The sequence below is a fragment of the Ursus americanus genome, chromosome 26, assembly GCF_024610735.1.
Source record: "Ursus americanus isolate L20-20 chromosome 26, mUrsAme1.1.p, whole genome shotgun sequence".
In the NCBI taxonomy this organism is placed as follows: domain Eukaryota; kingdom Metazoa; phylum Chordata; class Mammalia; order Carnivora; family Ursidae; genus Ursus; species Ursus americanus.
Genome location: NC_142152.1, coordinates 22,252,916 through 22,271,513, shown reverse-complemented (window position 1 = coordinate 22,271,513; position 18,598 = coordinate 22,252,916). Strand labels below are relative to the sequence as shown.

Sequence of the window (18,598 nt, the reverse complement as noted above, 5' to 3'; positions counted from 1 at the left end):
CATAAATCTAGACAAATAAAGCTAAGTCTGAACTGTCCTGGATGTTCAAGCATATTCCTTGAGTTACTGAAAATAGGATGCAGAGTTTCAGAATACAGAATCTCAGTTGCCTGTCAAACTTTATCTTTTTTCCGTTTACTAAAACTTACAGTATTCTAAGACTCTGACAAGTCATTATGACAGTACCACACATTAAACTACCTATATATACTATGATTTTCATGATTTGTTCCACTTTTGTATGACTGTTGTATTACTTGGGGAACAACTACTTAGCTATTTGATAGTGATTTCCTTTTATTACAACTCAATTATTAACATGAGAATATTTGCTCAGAACTTGGACTCTGATATCACACTGCCCAAGTTTAAATTTTAGCTCATCCATTTATTAACCGTGTCCCCTTGGGGACATTACCTAAACTCCCTACCTCAGCAGCAGCATCTGTGAAATGGAAGTACAATGTTACCAGCCTTCCAGAGTTACTGTGAAGGTTAAATGGGACCGCACATGTGAAGTGCTTTTAAATTGGCTTCCGCATGAAGCCCTCAGTGTTAGCTGCTGCTGCTGTTGCATAATTGTGAAGAAAGATGTAAGAAAAAGAACTTCATCTCACTGGTAGTCAAAATGGACATATTTACATCTAATTTTAAAGAATCTATTGCTGCTCTTTTATGACTGGTGTTTTCTACCTGCTGTCACACAGGGGTATACAATTCCATTAGACAAACGTCTGGCTGCTGATGGAAGAGGCCTGCAGACTGTTCACATCAATGAGAACTTTGCCAAGCTGGCTGAAGCCCTCTATATTGCTGATCGGAAGGTTGGTCTCTTACAATGAAAGGGTTTAATGCTCTTAATAATTCGTAAATCCGTTTTCGGCTACCTAAGGTAGTTTGATCGTTCCAGTTTAATTGACACATCACTGTGAATTTTAAGCCATATAGCATGATGGTTTGATTTACGTAAAAATAGTGCTGTTTAAGCTACAGTACTGAGTACCCGGAGAGGCTCTCAACTGCGGCATGTGTGCCAGAGATGGCAGTTGCTGTATGCAGCTCTGTACCTGGTCTCAACCTTTGTAGACTTGTACACACACCCTACACTGGCGATCCAGGTTCCTCACGGCATTCCAGAATGATGGTTCAGTAGGCTGATCTCTTATTTCTTCCTTCCTTCCTTCCTCCCTTCTTTCCTTCCTCCCTTCCTCCCTTCCTCCCTTCTTCAATTCCTTCCTTCCCCCCCACTTAAGATTTTATGTATTCATTTGACAGGCAGAAGGAGACACAGACTCCCTGCTGAGCAGGGAGCCCAGTGAGGAACTCAATCCCAGGACTCTGGGATCATGACTGAGCCGAAGGCAGACGCGTAACCAACTGAGCCACCCAGGCGCCCTGATCTCATTTTTAAAGAGATAACTGACTGCTGTTTTTAGATTTCATAATTTTTTTCTATTTTAAATGTAGATGTCTCCCAAAAGGTCGGTAGCGTAGAAGGGCAGATAAACGTTCTGATGAATTGAATGCTGTAGAAAATGATAGTCGTGATATTGGTTGTCTATTAATATTATGAATGTGTGTGACCTAGAAGTTCACGTGCATTATGGCATGCATTTAGAACATGGAAAAGTATATCTCCTGCATTGTAGCAAGCACCCTTATAAAAATCATCTCTTGCTAAGGCTTTATCTTGAATAGACTTTTTTTTTTTTTTAAAGATTTTATTTATTTATTTGACAGAGACAGCAAGAGAGGGAACACAGCAGCGGGTGTTGGAGAGGGAGAAGCAGGCTCCCCACTGAGCAAGGAGCCCGATTACAGGGCTCAATCTCAGGACCCTGAGATCATGACCTGAGCCGAAGGCAGACGCTTTAACGACCGAGCCACCAGGAGCCCCTTGAATAGACTTGCTTGATTTTTGAACACATGACCAATTCCTGCTATGTTATTGATACTGAAAATTTCTTTATTGGAATCTTGTTTAATTTTTGTGTTTTGGTTTGTTCCTGAGAAAGCATTAGTGAAACAGTGACTTAAAAGATTGATTTGGGTCATTACAGTTTCCACCACTAAAACATTTTCCAGAGTGAAAAATCTAAGTTTGCAGTGTCTTCCAGGCAAGCTTTCTTTTAGTGGACAAGAATCTTTGTTTTATTTTTTTATTTTATTTTATTTTATTTTTTATCTTTAATTTTTTTTTATTTTTAAAATTTTTTTAAAGATTTTATTTATTCATTTGACAGAGATAGAGATGGCCGGCGAGAGAGGGAACACAAGCAGGGGGAGTGGGAGAGGAAGAAGCAGGCTCCCAATGGAGGAGCCTGATGTGGGGCTCGATCCCAGAACACCGGGATCACGCCCTGAGCCGAAGGCAGATGCTTAACGACTGAGCCACCCAGGCGCCCCAAGAATCTTTGTTTTTTTTTTTTTTTTTTTTAAAGATTTTTTATTTATTTATTTGACAGAGAGAGAGACAGCCAGCGAGAGAGGGAACACAAGCAGGGAGAGTGGGAGAGGAAGAAGCAGGCTCATAGTGGAGGAGCCTGATGTGGGACTTGATCCCAGAACGCCGGGATCACGCCCTGAGCCGAAGGCAGACGCTTAACCGCTGTGCCACCCAGGCGCCCCCAAGAATCTTTGTTTTAATCAGCAATAACAAATCTGAATTCTTTATACCTACTCTTTCAAGCCAGACTTCAATCATGCTGTTGTTGATAGCTGTAACTTTTCCTCCAATTGTGTCTTATTTAACATTCAACTTTACAAACAGGCTCGGGAAGCTGTAGAAATGCGTGCTCAAGTAGAGAGAAAGATGGCTCAAAAAGAAAAGGAGAAACATGAAGAGAAACTTAGAGAAATGGCCCAGAAAGCCAGGGAGAGAAGAGCTGGGATCAAAACCCATGTGGAAAAAGGTATGACATTCTCTTTCCTAAGTTGAATTGCGTTGTGAACAATACATATCTCATTTTCGAGACTCACCATTGTTTTTATTGCACACAAAACTAATACACACAAAGAAAATGTAGATATTAGATATTTCACAAATAGAATAGAAATGAAAGAGTAACTTCTGCTACTGAGCTGTAGCAGTAGAAAATAAAAAATATGTATATGTATTTTTTTTTAAAGATTTTATTTATTTGAGAGGGAAAGAGAGTGAGCAAGAGCGCAAGATCAGGGGGGAGGGAGAAGCAGACTCCCCACTGAGCAGGGAGCCCCATGTGGGCTGGATCCCAGGACACTGGGACCATGACCTGAGCCAAAGGCAGACACTTAACCCACTGAGCCATCCAGGTGCCCCAAGAGCATATATTTAAAGAAGGGCCTTCAGTATGGGACTACAGTGGACATTTTTAAAGTTCAGAGTAATGTGCTTTTAAAAATCATGTATTATTTCAAATGATGGGCTTGATTTTCTCTCATTTTAATTTTCTTTTTTTTTTTTTTTTTTAAAGATTTTACTTATTTATTTGACAGAGAGAGACAGCCAGCGAGAGAGGGAACACAAGCAGGGGGAGTGGGAGAGAAAGAAGCAGGCTCCCAGCGGAGGAGCCCGATGTGGGGCTCGATCCCGTAACGCCAGGATCACACCCTGAGCCGAAGGCAGACGCTCAACCGTTTTGCCACCCAGGCGCCCCTCATTTTAATTTTCTTGAAACTTAGAAAAAAGAAATCTCCAACTGAGTAATTCAGCTCTCCCACATAGTAAAATAATCCACTTTTTCTGTCTTGTAGGCTAATAAACCTATAATCATTAAATCTGCCAATATTTTCTCTCTGGCTTTATTTAGTGGTTTACACTGGTGTATTAATTTATTTAGAGTGAGAAGAGTAATTCTAATTCAAGAAAGTTGTGAGGGTGGTTTGTTTTGTTAATAAATCCTAGATTAGTACAATTATTCATTCTCTCAATTCATATTGAGCACCTACTATATGCAAAGTTCTCTTCTAGACACAAGGATTTCTGTTAGGTTGGGGGTATAGTAATGAACTTTCTAGTGAGTGTAAAGAGACCAAAAAAGTTAATTATCATTACTAGATGATTAGTGATAATAGTATAGTAATAATTGCTATGAAGAAAAATAAAACAGGAAAAGGGATAAAAGTGCCAGAAGGAGAGGGTGATCAGAATGGACCTCACTTCTGAGATAGTAACATTAGCCCAGAAACTTGAAGGAAGTAAGCCTTGTAGGTCTGGGTCTTTGGAGAGCATCCTAGATAGAAGGAACCGCAAGTGCAGAGGCCCTGAGTTGGGAGTATACCTGGTGTGTTAAGAGAAAAGCAGGGAGGCCAGTATAACTGGATGGGAGTAAGAAAGCTGAATAGCAGCTGAGGTGTCAGAATAGTTGGAGCAGATAGGAAGAGTAGTGGCCAGATCATGTGTGGTCTTTCCGCCATTTTAGGGACATGGCTTTCACTTCAGATAAGCAGGGAGGCAGTTGAAGAGTTTGAGTAGAGCAGCATAAGCTGCCCTATGTGAGCAGGCTGTGAAGTGGGCACGCGGAGGAGCAGGGAGACCTTTTGGAGGGCTGTTGCAGTAATCCAGACGAGAGATGATGATGACAGGCAGGGAAATCATGGTCAGATACCGGTGGATTTTGGAGGGAGAGCTGACAGAATTTGCTTATGGATTAGGTAGAGGTATGGAAGAAAAAGGATTAAGGAAAAAGAGTCAAGGATGACTCCAGAATTTTTGATGTGAGCAGTTGGGAGGGACTGAGTTGCCATTTACCAATAGTGGGAAGACTGCAGGGAAAGAGGTTTGGGAGGGAAAGATTAGTTTAGTTGTGGACATGTTAAGCTTAAGTTGGAGGTGTCAGGCAGGCATTTGGTTATAGGAGTCCAGAGGTCAGCTATAGAGAAGTAACCAGAATTATAAGTAGTGATCCACATCCTTGAATCATGTATGATTGACTTAATGAGGCAAGGTATAAAAACCTGCCTGTTGTACATACACATAGCCACTGAAGGTAATTAGAAGTCAGATTTCCCTATATCTAAGTCTATACACTGTTAAGAAATTTTTTTTAAAAAGCCTCGGAATGGTTCTTGAGGAATTAGCTGAAATTCTGAAAAATGTGTTGCCAGGTATTAAAAAGAACTAACGTTTATTGAGTGCTTATTATGGAATACACCACTCTGAACACTTTACATGTATTGCCTTATAGAATCCTGGCTCCAGCAACCGCTTGCAGTGGTTCTAGGATTGTCACCGTTTTACAGAGGAGGAGACTAAGGCTCAGAGTGGTTGAGTAACCTGTACAGGGTCACATGGCTGATCTGTCATAGGAACAGGATTTGAATCTAGACGGGCTGGCTCCAAAGCTGTATCTCTTCAGACTGGAGAGAGAGGAGAAAATGAAGATAGACATAAACATAATAGGTAGAGATCAAGGTATAACCAGCCCCCGTGGACCACAAGCCAAAGGCTCTTTAGTCAGCCAGTCTTTGAAAATATAAGGGTAAATTTACACATAATTTTTTCCTGAAATTTTAATACGACAATTTAAAAACACACAGAAAAGTTGAAAGAATTATATAATGAACATCCATAGCTCCACCACCTAGATTCTACAGTTAACCTTTTTTAACAATTAACATTGCTTAATTTGCCTTATCATCTATCTACTGATTTTTCTATCCATCTATCAATACACCATAAAATTTTGAGGCATTTCAAATTAAGTTAAAGTCATCAATATACTTACCTCTGAACACTTGAGCTGCATGCATGATTCTGAAATTCACATTCAAAAATTTAAACCGATACTGTTGGATTTAAATTATTTGCAAGTGAGTTAAAAGGTCTGAATGTGACAGTAAAGAAATTCGTGGAATGATCTGTCATGGGTTAAAGAATATTCTCTTGTTCCAAATATCAATGGGTAATATAGTGATGAAGTAATTTTCAACTCTGTTCACACAGAGGATGGAGAGGCACGTGAGAGGGATGAAATCCGGCATGACAGGCGAAAAGAGAGACAGCACGACAGGAATCTTTCCAGGGCAGCTCCTGATAAGAGGTAGGTGCTACTTGAGATAAATACAAATTATGAGGAGTGGCTTTTGTGAACCTTTTCGAGAAGAGGTTTAGTCCACTGAGACCAGTTTTACTTCTCTCCCTTTCCTCTCTAGATTGGTAACTTACTTTCTTACACTAAACTACTTATTTTTTTTTAGCAGAAGAATTGACTGTTCCTAGAAGAAATCCTTTCTCATCACCTTGTAGAGTCAGCTAGAATTGCGAATGATACAGATATAGAAGTTTGTGAAAAGAAGGTAGTAGATAGGACTGTTCTGGTCTGTTCTTTTCCTATTTCAAGTGGTGAGACAAACTTATTATGCGCCTATTCCTCTAGACAGGGAAGAAGATTCTGTACCTTCATTGAGATCCTACATGCAGAGGGCTGTCCTGAGTACAATGGGGGAGAAGAGCAGGTTTTGTGAGAAGTGAAAATTGGCCTCTTCTCATGAGTAGTTCACTTAAAATTCAGAAAGACAGAGCTACCGTATAAAATTACTTGGGAAAATGAACACAGCACTGCTAATAAGTACAGACCTGCATGGAACAAACAAAATACATGTATGGGGACTTGCACTAAAGTAAGGATTGGCATAATTTATGCTTCACCAAAGACTGAGCACTGAATTCCGAGTAAGGGTTAAATGCAAATATAAAACATTTTCTTCCCATGTGAGCAGTTTTCCATGTTCTCATCACTTTGTGAGCAGATACAATCCATTTTTTCAAGTCATGCCTTAAACATGAAAAAGAAGATTCCTGCCGGTGGTGCTCTTTGTTATTTAATGGCATAGCTCATCTCCCTGGATAAGTGAAGTCATGGAGAAGCAGAAAATCTGAATTTAGAGTTGTGGGTAAATGTGCAGTGTAGGAGAGAGAGGAATGAAATGTGAAAGTGTACAATTAATGATACTCCTGGTCTGAAATTCCTAAGCTGTAAAAATCAAAATGGCTCTGTAGATAAATTGGGCCCTTAAAACGAGTAAAGTGGTTATAAGAATTGATAACATAGAAAAGCTGTAAACTTGTGATTGGGTGAAAATCAGGTTGTCTATAGAAATTATTTTAAGACCTGAGTTTCTGGTAAAATAAATGATGACAGTTACCATGGTTTCATTGCGATGTAGATTGCATACATACTGAAACAGCAGGGAAATTAAGATAATCTGAATATTGAAGATCATACTGAGTAATTCAGTCATTGACATGTTTTCCTCAGAATTCTAATAGGATAAAATTACTAAATGTGGTTTGGGTAAAGAATGGATTCTGGCTTATTGAAAGTGATTCATATGGTACATCTAATTTGCATCCAGTCCCCCTCCAATCCTCGTATAATAGCAAATACAGACCGTAGCAATTTCATATCTCAGCATACTCTCTCCGTAAGGTGATTGCTTATATTAAAGACTTCATGTCAAGAGTGAGTCTCTTGACAGTTCTTTTCAGCTAACAGGAAGGCCTGATTTTAAAACCCTACCTCTTCTAATAACCATGTCTCTGAAATGCTGTAAGGACTGCCAACCTGATTATGCATTATCAGGGAATATATGTTCATAAGATATGAACAGGACATATTCATTAACTTTGCTTCTGAGATTGGTTGTATTTAAATTGAAATTCAGCTTGTCTCGAGTGGAGAGTTTTCAGTTAGTGACATTGTATTTTGAAACAGGTCAAAACTACAGAGAAATGAAAATCGAGATATCAGTGAAGTCATTGCTCTTGGTGTGCCCAATCCTCGGACGTCCAATGAAGTTCAGTATGACCAAAGGCTTTTCAACCAATCCAAGGTATAAGGGGTTTAGAGATAGCCTGTCTTAAGTGTTGGTGTAAATACCAATCCTCAGGAGAAAGAAAAGTAACCTATCATAGATTTGGATCAGCCTAAGGTATGCTGGCATAGTGAGAGAAAAAAAATTAGAAGTTGTGTGTTGTAACTTATAGAACTGTTTTATTTCATCTTATTTGATGTAAGATGAAACAACTCTGATTTTGACCTCTTACAGTTGGCTAAGATTTAAGACACTAGTAGAAAATGAAAGAAATAAGGTGGTAAATTTTGGTTTTAGTATATCAGTCTTTTATTTATAAAGTAAAGCCAGTGTCCTACAAAAGTATCCCTTGGGTTTTTTGTTGATCTTTGAAAAACAAATTTAATGCTAAAGAAACATATAACTTGAGATCTTTAAAAGATGAAGCTGTAAAACTAAATTTAAGTGCTAGGCTAGTTGTCGGGAAATCTGATTTCTAATACCTATTGTTACTAACTAGCTAGGATACCTTGGGCCCGAAGAAGTGCCTTTATGTGTTAACCCACCCAATATTGACTAGGTACTGTGCATAAGACAGTGAGATCAAAGCAGATGTGCCTTTGCCCTCAAGGAACCTTCGAGTCTGCTGGAAAAGACATATATATGTATAAATAAGGACAGGGCAGACTGCAATAAAAATATGGAAGTATAAAGTTCTACTGGGATACAGAGGGGAAAAATTTCTTATGACTTGGAGGCTTTAAGATTTGAAGGTAGCATTTGAGTAAGCTCTTCTAGTTAATAATAACTTATTGGGTACTCTTTTACATTCCTGGCATTGTTGTAAGTCTTTCACTTTTATTATCTCACTTAATCCTTACAAAACTCCTATGAAGTCGTACTATTTATTATAATCTCTACCTGTAGATAAGGAAATTGACACACATAGAGGTTTAGCTAGAAATTGTTAGAAGATTCACACGTTTGATTTCAAAGGTTGTGTTCTTAAACGTAATGCAGTAGTAACTGACCACCCTGAGCAAAGCGGGGTTAGGGATGAAAGTTCCACATAAGTAAATATTTATGACAGTCACCTTTTACAAGCTTAAGCTTATTTCAAAGCTGTGAAAAAAAATTTTTTTCTAAGAAAGCACATCCCTGTATTAAGGAGCCATCCAAATTATGAAACAAATTTGTTCGTTGTTGACTTAGGATTTTCATTAAGAGCCTTATTGTCTCATGCTACAATGGTGATGTTCTCAGGGAGTTAAGGGGTATAGCATTATTATTCTAAATGCCATGAGATACTGTTGGTACAGCATCCAACTCTTACTCTTGGGGTTGAGTTCAATTAATAAATAACATCAGATAAATGCTTTACAGTTCTTTTATCTTCTTGGTGTTGTCTGTACAACTGAAATTGTTAAGTACCTGCTTATACTATCCAATTTTAATGACTACTTCACTAAAGTGGTCAAGTTTGTTAATTACCACTTTAGTTAATCTAAGGACCAAAGGTAATAAGAATAAAAGTTTATGGACTTTGTTTTTTTTTTTGTGAAGATCTTTTTAATTTGCAGTTCAGATTGCTGAAAATGTGTGCTATAAATGATTACATGAATGTAATCAGATCCAACTTTTAATAATACATTTAATGTCCTTTTCCCACAGGGTATGGACAGTGGTTTTGCAGGTGGAGAAGATGAAATCTACAACGTTTATGATCAAGCCTGGAGAGGTGGTAAAGATATGGCCCAGAATATTTACAGGCCCAGTAAAAATCTGGACAAGGACATGTATGGTGATGACCTAGAAGCCAGAATAAAGACCAACAGGTACCAAGGCAGATAGCTCAGTTTCATTATTTGCACCAGTGAAAGCAAAGTAGTTCATAGTCCTTTCTCTTTTTCCCTAGATTTGTTCCCGATAAGGAGTTTTCTGGGTCAGACCGTAGGCAAAGAGGCCGAGAAGGACCAGTTCAGTTTGAGGAAGATCCTTTTGGTTTGGACAAGTTTTTGGAAGAAGCCAAACAGCATGGTGGATCTAAAAGACCCTCAGATAGCAGCCGCCCCAAGGAACATGAGCATGAAGGCAAGAAGAGGAGGAAGGAGTAGATACACCTCTCTTCAAAGTGAATGAACTTTTATCCATAACCCTAATGATGCAAGTCAGATGGGGAAACACTTTGTAAATGGCCAGGATAAAAACCAAATCTGGGTGTCAGACCCCAGCACTACTTTTTATTATGGGAGTAAGGGGGGAGGGGATGGAAAATTCTTTGAACTATTTAGTTTTTTTTAAAGAGTGGGTTGTGTTTGTGCTTCTCCTACCTTTTGGCATTTATAGAACATACTGCCCCACACATAAAATTAAGACCACTTCCTTTTATGTGACATTAGTACTTTGGGGTTAATATTTTGTGTAAGAATGACTGCTGATGAATAAAGTTGCCCCAACCACAGCAAGTAGAAGGATGTTCACATACTGGAACCGTCCTGCCAAATGACGTTTGCCCCCATTACGCTCTGTTTTAATTTGGAGTGGGGAAAGTAAGCTCTTGCTTGGTGCAACTATTTGTTTCAAATAAAAACATTTAGACAAAATTTTTTATTTTGTTTACTTTAATAGGTAGTAATAGTCTCAAAAATCTTTATCTTCATCAGATGTTTGATCCCCTTGCAAAACTTTAGGTCTTCGAGCTTGAACATGGAGCTAAAAAAAAAAAAAAAAAATCAAATAAGCATTGTAAGGAAAGACAATATCTGCAAAAACGATTACAACTGAAAATTGCCACTTTAAGACTGCCTTTTTTATGAGGGAGTCAGCACCAGTAAGTCAAGAGGATGTTATTTGTTCCCTGTTCTTAAGACTGAATCAATTTAACCCAAGGTTGCGTAGTAAGTGGAAAAGCCAGGATTTCAACCCTGGTCTCCCTACCTTGTAAGTAGACTGCTGTTCTGTAGTAGATATACCTTGCTAACTATTAAAGGGTCTTCTTAAACTCCCCTCCCCAGACATTTTAGAATGGGCACTCTACCACTACCACCATTCTTTAACCAATATTAAGGGAACTTCAGTTACAAATCTCCCAAAGTCCTTGGATTCCATACTTCTGACCTACTAAACTGATATTCAGAAAGCTCATGCTGTACAGAAAAATATTTACCTTTACTCCATCAAGTATATGATTTTCTTGTTGTAGTACATTCTGAAGTTCTTCTTCCGAGGAAAACTGAATCCAACCCATACCTTTGTGAAATCCAGTCTCTTTGTCCTAAAAATTCAAAATTTATTAAAGATTAATCATGAACTTGAGAAAGTTTCCACGAGCTCCAACTCAAACTACAAACCTTTTCATCTGCCAAAATGGGATAACTGACATTTTAACAGATGTCAAAAACCTTGCATTACTTACCCTCCTAGTTACCAAAGGTTAACCCCTATGTTAATCTTAACATTCTGCTTTTCTGCTGCCATTGCAGGAAGTAAAATATGGGTAGTAAGGTTTCTGTCATTCAAGATACAAGCTACACTAACAATAATAAAGGGACATTTTGATCACACAAAGAAATACTCTTTCTAATTTCCTCACTTCTAGAAACTAAAAAATCAAACCTCAAAACCTAGTTCATTTCTGGTAATTGTGGAGACCAATTACTCTCATCACCACTACTACCATTATAATTAAATAGTCCTAATGAAAAATAGAAAAAAATTATATGTATTACCTTTATTTACCTAGCTCCAGACTTACAGTAACACTACTTCCCTTTGTGCAAAAGGCAGACTGCTTATGATCCAACCTATACACAGCACATGTGGAAAAGATTCTAGTGTGTTTGGTTGTACCCTGCCACCACCCCACCAGCCCTACTATTTAAGAGCAGATATAAAGATGTCTATTCACTCAGTGTACCTCATCAATCTTGCTACGAAGTTATGTTGTGCTCTGCACCACCCCCTAAAACAAATTTTTAAAAATTGCCCCTATGTTTATAAGGTGACTTTTTAAGTCTTAACCTAGACCGCAGGAAAAGTTTCTGGTAATATCCCAGTGATTCACTCCTTACCTCAGATAGCTACAATTTCTATTCTATTTCCATATGGCCATTTCTGTAAGAGCCTTAAAGTTGTGTTTGTGTAAAACTTAGGTACTATGTATCTAAGATACAGGAACCTGGATTTCTGGGCATCTGTGTGGCTTAAGCGTCTGCCTTCAGCTCAGGTCGTGATCCCAGGGTCCTGGGATGGAGTCCCGAATTAGGCTCCCTGCTCAGTGGGAGTCTGCTGCTTCCTCGCCCTCTGCTGCTCTCTCTCAATTAATAAATAAAAAATAAAACCTTAAAAAAAAAAAAAAAAAAAGGAACCTGGATTTGAGTACATGAATTTGTTTATCAGAAACTAACTTTTCTCCTGTACATTTTACTTAGTTTTACCAAGAATCAAAGTTTTCTTTTGTTTAAATCTAAGATGTTAACTCCAGGTCCTAAATAATTTTGTTTATACTTTTAAGAAGGAAATGGCATCCAAGAAAAATATCTTACTATTTTTGGAGAAATTTTCAAGTAGGTTCCACACCTGTCTAGCGTGGAGCCCAACGCAAGGCTTGAACTCATGACCCCTGAGATTGACCCGAGCTGAGATCAAGAGCTGGACACTGAATGGACTTAGCCACTCAGGCGCACTTAGGGGCGCCCTGGGAGAAATTTTTTTTAATGCTCGTCAAAAAAACAAATTTCAGGGGCGCCTGGGTGGCACAGCGGTTAAGTGTCTGCCTTCGGCTCAGGGCGTGATCCCGGCGTTATGGGATCGAGCCCCACATCAGGCTCCTCCGCTATGAGCCTGCTTCTTCCTCTCCCACTCCCCCTGCTTGGGTTCCCTCTCTCGCTGAATAAATAAATAAAATCTTTAAAAAAAAAAAAAACAAAAAATTTCATCCTCTTTGTAAAATTGTAGTTTTTAAGCTTATAGAAACATTTTTGTGTAATACTTGTGCCTCATACTTATAATCAACTGTATTAAAACTCCATTGTATCAATGAATTAATATCTATTTAATCCCATTAATGAACATTAAGTTTCTTTCCAGTTACATTATTAATGCTGCTTTGAACATTCTTGACCACACCATTTCTGTAGAATAAATTCCTAAAAATGGAATTGCTAGATCAAAGCAAATGCAAATTCTTAGTTTTGATTTTGCCAAACTACCTTTCAGAAGTGAAGTAAACTTCCAAACAAATTCAGTGCCAGCTTCCCTACACCCTCACTAGCACTAGATAGGGGTTAATCTATTAGATCCTTGGAAGGCAACTAACATTAAATAAAGAGTTAAGAAATTTAATTACTTTAGATTAATATTTTGCCATAGCCTTTTCAGTGCCATGAGGAAAAAAAGGGGCAGTTTTAATGAAGCACATGTGAACTATAGTGAACTCACATCCCACCCCCAAAAAACCAGTAATTCTAGAAAGCCCACAGACAAATACAGTCCAGGATAAAGTAGAACAAATTTATAAACTGATTTCTAAATCTTCCTTAGAAAGCAAAGAAAATATAACAAATATAAAAATACTAAAAAAAAAAAACACTCAATTTAATAAGGATAAAGTTTAAAATAGATATTGTCCGCCAATTAGTTTTACGATAAAATCATCCTCTAGTATCAAGTCCTTATTATAATACTGGAGTAGGCAGAATTCTAAGATAGTTCCATGATCTCCATATGTCCTACCATGTTACCCTCTGAATAACCCCCTCCTCTTAGGTGTGTGAGGGACCTGTGACACGCCTCTAACCAAAAGAATATAGCAAAAGTGATGGGAACGTGCTCCCCTAATCAGGTCATATAGCAAAGGTGATGCAATGTCAGTCCCATGACTATGTTACAAGACATTCTTAAAAGACTGGAGAAACTCCTCTGCTGACTGAAGAAGTAAGCCGCCATGCTGGGAGACAGCCTACACACCTGCCAGGTAACAAGGAACTGCAGGTGGTCCCTACAAGCTGACATCCAGCAAAAAAGTAGATATCTCAGTCCTACAATTCAAAGATGACTTCTGCCAACAACCTGAGAGAACTTGAAAAAAATCAGTCTTTCCCAGTTGAGCCTTTGAGCCGCTGAGACCAAAGCCCCAGCTCATACCAGGACTGCTGCTATGTGAGACCTTGAGCAGAGGACCCAGCAAGGCTGTGCCCAGACTTCTGATCTGCAAAAACTGTGAGTTAATGTATATGTGGGTTATTTTGAGTCATTAAGTGTGTGGTAATTTGGGGCGCCTGGGTGGCTCAGTTGGTTAAGCGTCTACCTACGGCTCAGGTAATGATCTCAGGGTCCTGGGATTGAGCCCCATGTCAGGCTCTCTGTTCGGCTGGGAATCTGCTTCTTCCTCTGACTCTTCCCTCTGTGCTTTCTCTCTCCTCTCTCTCTCGCTCTCAAATAAATAAATCTTAAAAAATATAAGTGTGTGGTAATTTGTTATACAGGATAAGGTTTTACTTTTTAATCAATATCACCCACAATTTTATCAATAAACACTGTGAATAGCTTCACTCCATTAAAAGTCATATAAGTTGATATGCTTTAACAAAAAGTCAAGAATTTGAGGATCAAATCAGAGGATCAATAATGAAAGGATAACATTTTTTCAAAAGATAATACTCACAAACGGTACAGTGCATTTTCGTACATGGCCAAACTGTGCAAAGTGCTCTCTCAACTCACCTGTATAGGAGAAAACATGTTAAAAGTAGTTAATATATTTTGGGGCACCTGGCTGGCTCAGTTGGTAGACCATGTGACTCTTGATCTCAGGGTTCAGTTCGAGCCCCAAGTTGGGCATAGGGATTACTTAAAAATAAAAAAAAAAAGTAGTTAATGTATTTTGTATCCTCCATCCTAGATTGTAGCTAGAAACCAAAAGGGGACCTACAGTCCCCAAACTTTTTGTGAATAGGAACTACTCTGCATTTCCTTGAAGCCTTAAGATTTAGGAAGTAGCTATGGTACTAACTACAGATCTTCCTCAAGTTATGATGGGGTCCATCTGATAAAGCTATCATAAGCTGAAAATATCCTAAGTTGAAAAAGCATTTAATACACCTACTGAACATCACAGCTTAGCCTTAAACACGCTCAGAACACTTACATTAGCCTACAATTGGGCAAAACCGTCTAACAGAAAGCCTGTTTTAAAATAAAGTATTGAATTTCTCCTGTAATTCACTGACTACTGAAAATGAAAACCAGAATGGTTATATGGGAACAAAATGGCTGTAAATCTATCGGTTGTTTACCCTTGTGATCACATGGCCGACTGGGAGCTGCACCTTGCTGATGCTGCTGCCTCACATCACAAGAGAGTATCATACTGCCTATCACTAGCATGGGAAAAAAATCAAAATTGAAAATTCAAAGTATGGTTTCTTCAGAATGCCTATCCCTTTCACACCACTGTAAAGTCAAAAAACTGTAAATCCAACCATTGTTAAGTCAGGAACCACCCGTATAAAGCTGCAATGTGCCGGAGATCTGGGGAGATCTCTGGGGTGGGGGCACACACACATAAATTGCTGCGTTGACTGTAGTCATCCCTCCTAGCAGATAATGAGTGTCTTCATCACAGTTACTGTACAAGGTGCGTGGATAATAATCCCCGTGAGAAACTCACACAGAAGACAGATAATTAAAATACAGTATGTTGCTAGCCATATTAGAGATTTTCAAATAAAAGCTCAATTTACTTGCCTTTCATAAAGTTTATACTCAGTTAAATAGTTGACACTCTAAAATTTGTTGAGATGACCCTACTTACCCTTCCTGCCTTATTACCCGTTGCTGGCCCATAATTACTCTCTAGTACAGCAAATGAAATTCTGTGCATCTGTCCTGTGGATTCCCATCTTTGCCTGTCATTCTTTACCCTTGCTATGTCAGTAATCCTATCTCTTCCTGCCTAAATTGTAACCATCCTTCAGGACCCAGGCGAAATATATCCACTGAATATTATTTTATTGGGCTTCTACTGCAATACAGGTCAATGTACTACCCCTGTGAGGCCTCAAAGATGCATAATAGATAATCTTAAAGATCAAAAACTACCTGATCTCTTCTGAACTACAGTGCTTGTACTTTCACTGATTTAGATTTCATATTACTGGGTTATTTCCCCCTAGTTCATCTAAACCTCAGTGGTTCAACAACTGCCTCTATCTGTTGTAAGTCTCCTCACCCTCACCACTACTATACCATAAACTCCCTGAGTGTTGAGTCCACTATGTCAATAGTAACTGATACACAGTAGGGCAATATTTGCTGAATGAATAAATGCCTAGTAATCCTTCAACAACACACAAGGACTAAATTTCTGAAGAACTCTAACAGTTGGTCAAACCATTTGGCAAATTCAGGACCTAAAGGATCAGCATCAGGACAAACATGTTTGTTTAACACTAAACAAAAGAGTGTTAAATATGCATGTTTTAAACCAGGTATTAAGAGTTCTAGAAAACATTCACTTCCAAAACAAAAAAGTTCTGGAAAGTAACCTGCTTCTCAAATTACCTATAACTTACAGGAAAACTGCTGCAAGCACCAAGAACAATGCCAACCACAAACAGATGCTTCTGAAATATTTGCTGAACGAACGAACTGAGAGAGACTGCTTCAAAGCTGTATGTTACAGACTCTTTTTACAAGTTTTAAACCAACCCATTATGGTCTGGAAACTTGCAACTGCAAAATGCTGGTGAAATCCCTGAGCCTTTACAGTTTCACAGGGCCTAAGCAAGACATTGTACTACTGGCTTGGTCTTCATCCGCTACATATTAAGAAGGTGGGTCCCAAACCAATCTATTTCCCATTCTACAACTCACACCTGGGCCACAAAAGCTAAGAGGTGAGTAATCCCAGTTCCATTCTTTTGTTTAAGTGAGATGACCTGATACATGAATACCTACAAAAGTGACTGTGGATTTTTAATTTTTGGTAAGCAAATGTAAAAACCTTTTTTCAAAACTGCAACTGACAAAAGTCAATGTTGGTGAGATATTTCACTACTGATTACTCCCAACCCTCTATCTCCAGCCTAGGCCTCTCCCATGAGTTTCAATTATAGTAATCACGAAAACGACTATCATTTATTGAGTAGTTAGTGATGAGGTTACGGAATACAGCTGAGGTTCAGTGGGGGTGGCGTCCGGAGCCGACGACCAAGAAGAATTCTTGAGGCGTCTCTGGTGCAAAATTGATGGTTTATTAAAGAACGGGTACAGGACCCGTGGGCAGAAAGAGCTGCTGCACCAGGGTTGTGAGGGGTGGCTGTTATATACCATGGGGTTGGGGGAGGTAAGGAAAAAGGGAGGTTGAGGAAATACTTTCATATGTTAAAGAAGATTCACAAGATACCGGAGGCCTTGCCATTGTCAAGTTAAGATTGTTTTTCCCTCTAGCAAGGCATTAACATTAAGATGGTTGGGGGCTTCCTGGAACCTGAAGATTATAAAGACATTTAATTGTATCTACATTCCCTTCCGGAAGCTAGGTTATTGATAGAAATGCTTCGTTCTTATAAACTGCTAAGACATTTGTAAACTGAGGGAGACTTAAGTCTTGCAGGATTGTGGTATCTATAGGTTAACTATTTCTTTGTCCTTTAGGGCAGCCAGGAGTGCCTGAGGAATGTCAGGTACATCCCGGGCGGGGGGTTTGCAGGGTGTCACTTTCCGCTTTGTCCTCGGCTTGCCTTCTGTTCCCTCATCAGTTAGTCTGTATCTAGCACAAGTTTAAGTGGTTTACATATAAACTCATTAATCCGATCAAAAATCCTATCAAGAAGGTATTACTGACTCCATTTCATAGATGAAACTGAGGTACAGTGGTGAGCCCTTTTCCCAAATTACCTCTCCCGTTAGTCATGTTACACAACTATTAGATGGCTAGGAGGAATTCTAACCTAAATAGCATGGCTTCAAAGTGCACTTTCCAATCAATGATACACAATCTCCTCTATCCAACTGCCTGACAGACACCTCACAGGACTTTCTCAAACTCAACACATTTAAACTTTACTCCTCATCATCTTTAAACCTGCTTCCTCTACATTCTAACCACGATATTCGCCAACGCTAAAAACCTGGAAGTCGTTCTTCCCTTTCCTTCATTCCGTACTCTTACCCCATTCAAGCCATCGCCAAAAGCCGTTGATTTTGTTTTGTTAACATAAGTGGATCTGACCCCCTTTCTCCCACTACCCATTTCTACCACTATTTCAGGTCCTCGCCTTTGGACTAAATTACTGAAATTACTTTTAGTGCGTCTCCTCGCCCTCAATCTTGCCGGCTTGAATCCACCCTCCACACCGCTGTCAAAATAATCCTTTCTAAATCGTAAATCTTAAAGTTATCAAGTAACGAATCCTCCCACCGAATCACTCTGGAAAGGCAGGAGACCCTGAATACGTGCCTCAAAAACTCATGGGGTATCCCTGAAAGATTCATTGAAAAAAATTTTTTTATTTCTGCTCACTGGCTTGCTCAGGAGCCACAGCTCTTAATCCAGCCACCACGCTAATTTAAGTATTCCTCCGAAAGCAGTGCTTTTAGGGATCGCTTGTACCTAAAACTTCCGCCCCTAACACGTCTCCAACACTCACTCGAGGCCGCGGTCCAGGGAATTTTTCTGACAAAAGCCACGGGCCGTCTAATACTCGTACGCAGCGCCACGGCACCCCTCACTGCAGAAGCCGCCATCTTTAGATCGAGGACCTCTGTGACCTGCGGTCGCGACCCCGGAAGAACCTGGAGGACCTGGGGCAAGGCAATC

At 39.2% G+C, this 18,598-nt stretch overlaps 2 protein-coding genes across 2 annotated transcripts in view; one reads left to right on the top strand and one right to left on the bottom strand.

Moving 5' to 3' along the window:
• Window positions 1-10,379, top strand: part of SNW1 (SNW domain containing 1) — a 30,500-nt gene extending 20,121 nt beyond the window's left edge. Inside the window, exons 9-14 of the mRNA XM_045807719.2 lie at window positions 708-824; window positions 2,771-2,912; window positions 5,927-6,023; window positions 7,698-7,815; window positions 9,448-9,611; window positions 9,692-10,379. Coding sequence (XP_045663675.1) covers window positions 708-824; window positions 2,771-2,912; window positions 5,927-6,023; window positions 7,698-7,815; window positions 9,448-9,611; window positions 9,692-9,890 — 837 coding nt within the window. The 3' untranslated portion in view covers window positions 9,891-10,379. The remainder of the gene's footprint in view (window positions 1-707; window positions 825-2,770; window positions 2,913-5,926; window positions 6,024-7,697; window positions 7,816-9,447; window positions 9,612-9,691) is intronic.
• Window positions 10,380-18,581, bottom strand: SLIRP (SRA stem-loop interacting RNA binding protein). The gene is made up of 4 exons (XM_045807722.2): window positions 18,429-18,581; window positions 14,441-14,499; window positions 10,943-11,050; window positions 10,380-10,488 (listed from the first exon to the last, which is right to left on the bottom strand). The coding sequence occupies exons 1-4, from the start codon at window positions 18,523-18,525 to the stop codon at window positions 10,417-10,419; spliced, it is 336 nt and encodes a 111-aa protein (XP_045663678.1). The 5' UTR covers window positions 18,526-18,581; the 3' UTR covers window positions 10,380-10,416.
• Between the last annotated feature and the right edge of the window lie 17 nt (window positions 18,582-18,598).